The sequence below is a fragment of the Dipodomys merriami genome, unplaced genomic scaffold (assembly GCF_024711535.1).
Source record: "Dipodomys merriami isolate MVZ:Mamm:240054 unplaced genomic scaffold, mDipMer1.0.p SCAF_13, whole genome shotgun sequence".
Lineage (NCBI taxonomy): Eukaryota > Metazoa > Chordata > Mammalia > Rodentia > Heteromyidae > Dipodomys > Dipodomys merriami.
This window is the reverse complement of record NW_027202604.1, coordinates 26085085-26091103: the sequence shown is the minus strand read 5'-3', so window position 1 is coordinate 26091103 and position 6019 is coordinate 26085085. Positions and strand designations below refer to the sequence as shown.

General features: G+C 51.7%; 1 protein-coding gene across 1 annotated transcript in view; it reads left to right on the top strand.

Moving 5' to 3' along the window:
- The first annotated feature begins 1869 nt into the window (after positions 1-1869).
- Tmf1 (TATA element modulatory factor 1) overlaps positions 1870-6019 on the top strand; it is a 28758-nt gene continuing 24608 nt past the window's right edge. The window contains exons 1-2 of the mRNA XM_070018930.1: positions 1870-2296; positions 4772-5997. Of these exons, the coding sequence (XP_069875031.1) occupies positions 2155-2296; positions 4772-5997 (1368 nt within the window). The 5' untranslated portion in view covers positions 1870-2154. The remainder of the gene's footprint in view (positions 2297-4771; positions 5998-6019) is intronic.

Sequence of the window (6019 nt, the reverse complement as noted above, 5' to 3'; positions counted from 1 at the left end):
GCTGTGGTTCAAGTGAAAGAGCACTAGGCTACAAGCTAGGAGGTCCTGAACAAACTCCAGTACCTCAAAAAAAATTTGTTTGGTGGTAATTTTTCTTTTTTTTTTTTTGGCTGGGGGTGGGGGGGTGGGGCTTGAACTTTGGGCCTGAGCACTGTCTCAACTCTTCAGCTCAAGGCAAGTTGGTGCTCTACCAACTTGAGCCACAATGCCTTTTCTGGTTTTCTGGTGATTCATGGGTGATAAGCATCTTATTGACTTTCCTGCCCGGGCTGGCTTTGAACCGTGATCCTCAGAGCTCAGCCTCCTGAGTAGCTAGGATGACTGGTGTGAGCCACCAGCGCCCGGCTGGTGGTAATTTTCTATACAAAAGTTTTGTGGTTACGTTATTTGCAGCTATTCATTCCTTGGTGTGTTTTCCTTCGTTCCTTTTTCCTGTTGATTGCCTCCTGAATGCTAGACAAGAATTTTTTACCCCCCAAGGTATACCCACAATCCCATTTATTAATCTTGCTACTTTGGTGTTGTCATGTTTTATTTTTATTTATTTTTTTGGGGGGGGGGTCCGGTCGTGGGGCCTGAACTCTGGGCCTGGGCACTGTCCCTCAGCTCTTCAGCTCAAGGCTAGCACTCTACCACTGGAGCCACAGTGCCACTTCTGGCTTTTTTCTTTTTGCTTATGTGGTGCTGAGGAATCGAACCCAGGGCCTCAGGCATGCAAGGCAAGCGCTCTACCACTGAGCCACCTTCCTAGCCCTCATGTTTTATTATAAAATTATATATTTGTATGCTTTCTCTAAAACGGTTACATATTGTTTAATTTCTGGGGGGGGGGACTAGGGGGAGGTGCAGAAGGGGGCATTGCGTGGGACTGACCTAGCGTCTGGCCCACTGCGGGGCGGTTCTCAGGCTGGGCGTGCAGGGTCAAGGCGCCAGCAGATTCTGTCTGCTGCGGGCCTCTTCCCTCTCGTGCGTGGCTGGTCCGCACCCAGTCGCTGTGCCCGCGTGCTGCGCGGCGCGGAAGGCCTTGCTGGGCAGAGACGGTAATTCACCTGTTACTCCTCCAGCCCGGGGTCCGGGCCGCGCATCCGCGCCAGGCCGGGGTCCGGGCCCCGCGTCCGCGCCAGGCCGACGCCCGGGCCGCGCGTCCGCGCCAGGCCGGCGCCCGGGCCCCGCGTCCGCGCCAGGCCGGGGTTCGGGCCCCGCGTCCGCGTCAGGCCGGCGCCCGGGCCCCGCGTCCGCGCCAGGCCGGCGCCCGGGCCCCGCGTCCGCGCCAGGCCGGCGCCCGGGCCCCGCGTCCGCGCCAGGCCGGGGTCCGGGTCCCGCGTCCGCGTCAGGCCGGCGCCCGGGTCCCGCGTCCGCGCCAGGCCGGCGCCCGGGTCCCGCGTCCGCGCCAGGCCGGCGCCCGGGTCCCGCGTCCGCGCCAGGCCGGGGTTCGGGCCCCGCGTCCGCGTCAGGCCGGCGCCCGGGCCCCGCGTCCGCGCCAGGCCGACGCCCGGGCCGCGGGGCCTGACGGAGGCGATCCGTGTTGGCGGGCCGGCCCTGGCAGCCGTCCCAGGTGTGACGCGCGGCGTCCTCGTCTCCGCAAGATGGGTAAATATCGGTGAGAAGACACTCGGACCGGAGTGCGGAAGGAAACGCCAGGCCCACGACTGCCTTTGTCGGGAGTCATGGCGGGCGCAGCGCGGGCTCTGAGCGACCGACACGCCGCAGCCGCGCACGGCTCCGCCGCCGTGGCCCCCTTAGGCTGAGAACGGCTCTGAACTCGAATCTTCCCGGTGGGAACCGAACCGCTTCGCTCCGTCACCAAGGGCACCGCGGCCGCCCGGATGTGACGTCCGCGTTCCGTCCCTTGTTCTTCCGTGCAGACGGAACTCTGGGCTCCCGGATCTGGTGGTTGTGTACGTGGACGAAGCCGGCGCATGCGCACGCGCGCGCTCCGACCCCGCTGAGGGCCGAGCCGAGGGGGGCCGTCTGGGGCTCGGGGGAGGCCGCCGGGGTCATGGCAGCCCGCTGACCGGGCCCGCGGCGTGGAAAAGCGGGGCGAGGCCGCATCCGCCGGGCCCTCCTCCGAGCCTCAGGCCGCGCGGCCCGCTCGGGGCCTCCCCGCCGTGGGCCGCCGCCGCCGCCGCCGCCCGGGGCGGTCGAGGAGCGGCAATGAGCTGGTTCAACGCCTCGCAGCTCTCCAGCTTCGCCAAGCAGGCGCTGTCCCAGGCCCAGAAGTCCATCGACCGGGTCCTGGACATTCAGGACGAGGAGCCGGGAACCTGGGCCGACACCATTCCCTACGGGGAGCCGGGTGAGGCGCGCGCCGGGGCGGGCGGGCTGGGAGGTCGGGGTCCCGCCGCCCCGAGAGTCCCCTGGGCAGTCCTGCTGCGGGGGTGCCCCGGCCGGGTCCCTGCCGCGGCCCGCTGCCAGCCCGCCCTGCCCCTGCCCCTGCCCGGGGACCGGCCTTCGCCAGCCCGCCCTGCCCCTGCCCCTGCCCGGGGACCGGCCTTCCCCCGCCCGCGGCGCCGGAGCCCGCCGGGACCCATCTCAGCCGACCAGGCACTCGGCTCGCCACTTGTGCCCCCAGCCCTTCTCCGGAGGACCCAGCTGGGCCTCTGGGATCCTCGCGTCACTGCACCTTATGAGGAATGTGAAGGAACAGGGAGGAGAGGGAGGAAAACAGCTCACACCGGAGGAGCGCCCTGCGCCTCCTAGGGCCCAAGTTTGTTTGGATAGCACCAGAACGACTTCCTTGTTTTATTTGCCAAATTGGAAAGTGAGGGGTGGCCAAGTTGACACTTGTTTGAGGTATCACCGCAGAATATACCGGAGGTATTGCCAGTAGAATGTGTGGTCCAAGGAGTTTTAAGTTCTGCCACATTTCTGCAGAGACACGTCTGTCACTCTACGGAAATCCTTCAGGACCTAACGTTGCTCTTGTCTTTTTAAGTGTGAGGAATTGTCTAGTATTTTGATGAGTACAAACAGTGGCAGATTTAGGGGGATATACACCTTTGGATGGAAAAACTAAAGCTATTGACTCTGGTTTCTGTTTTTAGTGCTCATCGTTGCAAATTAAGGCTTTCTCATTTTATGATGTGCTGGTTCATGTTTGTATGTCGTGATCTTAGTACTTTTCAAAGTACTAAGTTGTGCGATCTTGCTTGAGTAGTTCCATTTGGCTTTTTCTCTTGGACCCTACATATTGAACCATTAAGTTTTAGATCATTGGTTTCTAAGAAGTCTTGGGCTTGAATGTATTATATAGGTTATTTTTAAAACCAGGTTATCCATACTAGTCATGTTTACCTATCACTTGTGTCCTAGATGGCAAAGAGGGCCATAGTCTTCAGACTGGAGTAGGTTAAATGGAAGCCAGATAACTCGTACGATGGTTATGCATTAGGATGATGAACTAATCAGTAGATTCTGTTTGCTAGTTCATTTGCATTTTAACTTTGGCCTTTTGTTTGCGACTTTTCACATGTGATACCAATGGAGCTAAAACTATTGTCAAACTGAACTCATATGAAAGCAGGCTATTAGGGCTGAAAAATTGATAGCTAGTTCTTAGTTATTTGTGTTCTTTACATCACTTCTAATTGTGCAGGATTTATGACCATTCTGCCCAGTCATTTTTTAATTAAAAAAAATTAGTTTAACATTTTACTGAACATTACCTTTTTTTTTTATCATCAGGTTATTAGCAGTTGCTATTTCTATGACTATTGTGATAATAACTTTTCCCCCCAGAAGATAGTTTTTTTTTCCTCTGTACTTTTAAGAACTCCCAGTGTCAATTACTTTTAAAACATTTTATTTGCTTATTTACTTATTTTTGCTGATCCCAGGGCTTGAACTCAGGGCCTGGCCCTGAGTTTTTTTGCTCAGGGCTAGCACTCCACCACTTGAGCCACAGCACCATTTTCCTGCCCAGGCTGGCTTTGAACTATGATCCTCAGATCTCAGCCTCCTGAGTAGCTAGGATTACAAGTATGAGCCTGTGTCATCTACTTTTATATCAAAAAAGCAGTTCTAAAAATGCACATTTCTGAAATTTACAATGACCTTATATAGCTGATGGCACAATTTAGAAAATGGAAACAAATATAAAAGGACAAAACTTTCTCTTCAAGTACGTTTTGGAGAGTGGGACTTGAAAATTAGGCTTATCATTAAGTAGATGAAAATGCATTTGCTCACTAGATCTTACTGTTCCCATCAGTTTAACTTGATCTTCGGAAAAGAACACTTGTTTCTAGTATCTTGTGATACAGGTTTTGAGCATTGCCCTCTGTTTATCTTATGTTTTATTATTTTGTGTTATAAGAATGTAATTAGCAGGAAACTGACCGAACAAGTCATTTTTCTGTGGTGGCACATGACCTGTTAGTAAGGGTGCTGCCAGTTTTTGTGAGATGAGTCATATGTATCTTGACCTTAATGTGGGTTATAAGACACATACCATTACATTCATAATTTGTTGTAGGAGGAAATAACATACTTGCTTCTGCTAGGCCAGGCCAAGTCTAGCCTTTTATCTATGCTCTTAGTTCCTCTCAGGCAGGGCTTCAACCAGAATTAACCTGGTACTAACATTACAGTCAGCAAGGTATTTAACAAGTGTAAATTACAGGTTGTATTTTCTCCATTTTCTTACTTTCCCTAAATTATATTTATATTGATTCATAGTGATGGTTATATATATATATATGTGTGTGTGTGTGTGTGTGTGTGTATATATATATATATATATATATATAAAATTTTTATTTTTTTGTCAAAGGCTTAAGTCCCCCGGTCAGTGGAGGATGGGATACTTCCACCTGGGGATTGAAATCAAACACTGAACCACAGAGTCCACCGACGGCCTCTCCTAAAGCCATCACAAAGCCGGTGAGAAGGACTGTAGTAGATGAATCTGAAAATTTCTTCAGTGCCTTTCTCTCTCCAACGGATGTCCAGACTATTCAGAACAGCCCGGTGGTATCGAAGCCTCCAGCTAAATCACAACGACCGGAAGAAGAAGTGAAAAGCACTTTACAAGAATCCTTAATCTCTGGACCGTCAGAAGTTACAGAGACAGCTGAGTCAGAAGTGAGAGACCCTGTGTGTGTACCAGGGAAAACTGTGGCAGTAGAGTCATCACCTCAAACTGAAGGCAAGCAAGAAGAAACTGTTGATAAAGAGTCTGAAATGAAAGTGCCTGCTATATGCTTGAAGGTGTCTGAGAATGTGATTAAGGCAAAAACAGCTTCAGAAAGTGCATCTAGCATGTCTACGCAGTCTCTCACAGCAGAAACAAAGGACATGGCTTTGGAAGCTAAGGAGCAAAAACATGAAGACAGACAGAGCAACACACCCTCTCCTCCTGCTAGTACCTTCTCCTCGGGTACTTCCACCACCAGTGATATTGAAGTTTTAGATCATGAAAGTGTAATAAGCGAGAGCTCAGCAAGTTCAAGACAGGAGACTACAGATGCCAAATCAAGTCTTCACCTGATGCAGACGTCTTTTCAGCTTCTCTCTGCATCTGCTTGTCCTGAGTATAATCGTTTAGATGATTTCCAAAAGCTCAACGAGAGTTGCTGCTCATCTGATGCTTTTGAAAGAATAGACTCATTTAGTGTACAGTCATTAGATAGCCGGAGTGTCAGCGAAATCAATTCAGATGATGAGCTGTCAGGCAAGGGATATGCTTTAGTGCCTATTATAGTTAATTCTTCCACTCCAAAGACTAAAATAATTGACTCTATTGAGGGAAAAGCTGAAGAAGTAGTAAATGATGAAACAGTTATACCCACTGAAGAAGCAGAAATGGAGGAAAGTGGACGCAGCACCACACCTGTTAACTGTGAACAGCCAGATACGGCAGTTGAACAGCCAGATACTCTGGTTTCTTCTGTGCCTACAACTGAAGGATGTAATACTGGCTTAGATGAGCTATCTGAGCAGTGTGAAGTTGCAGAAAGCCAGCCAGAAGTACTTTCTGAGAAGGAAGATGTTTGCAAGGTAACTGTACAGAGTAGAAATG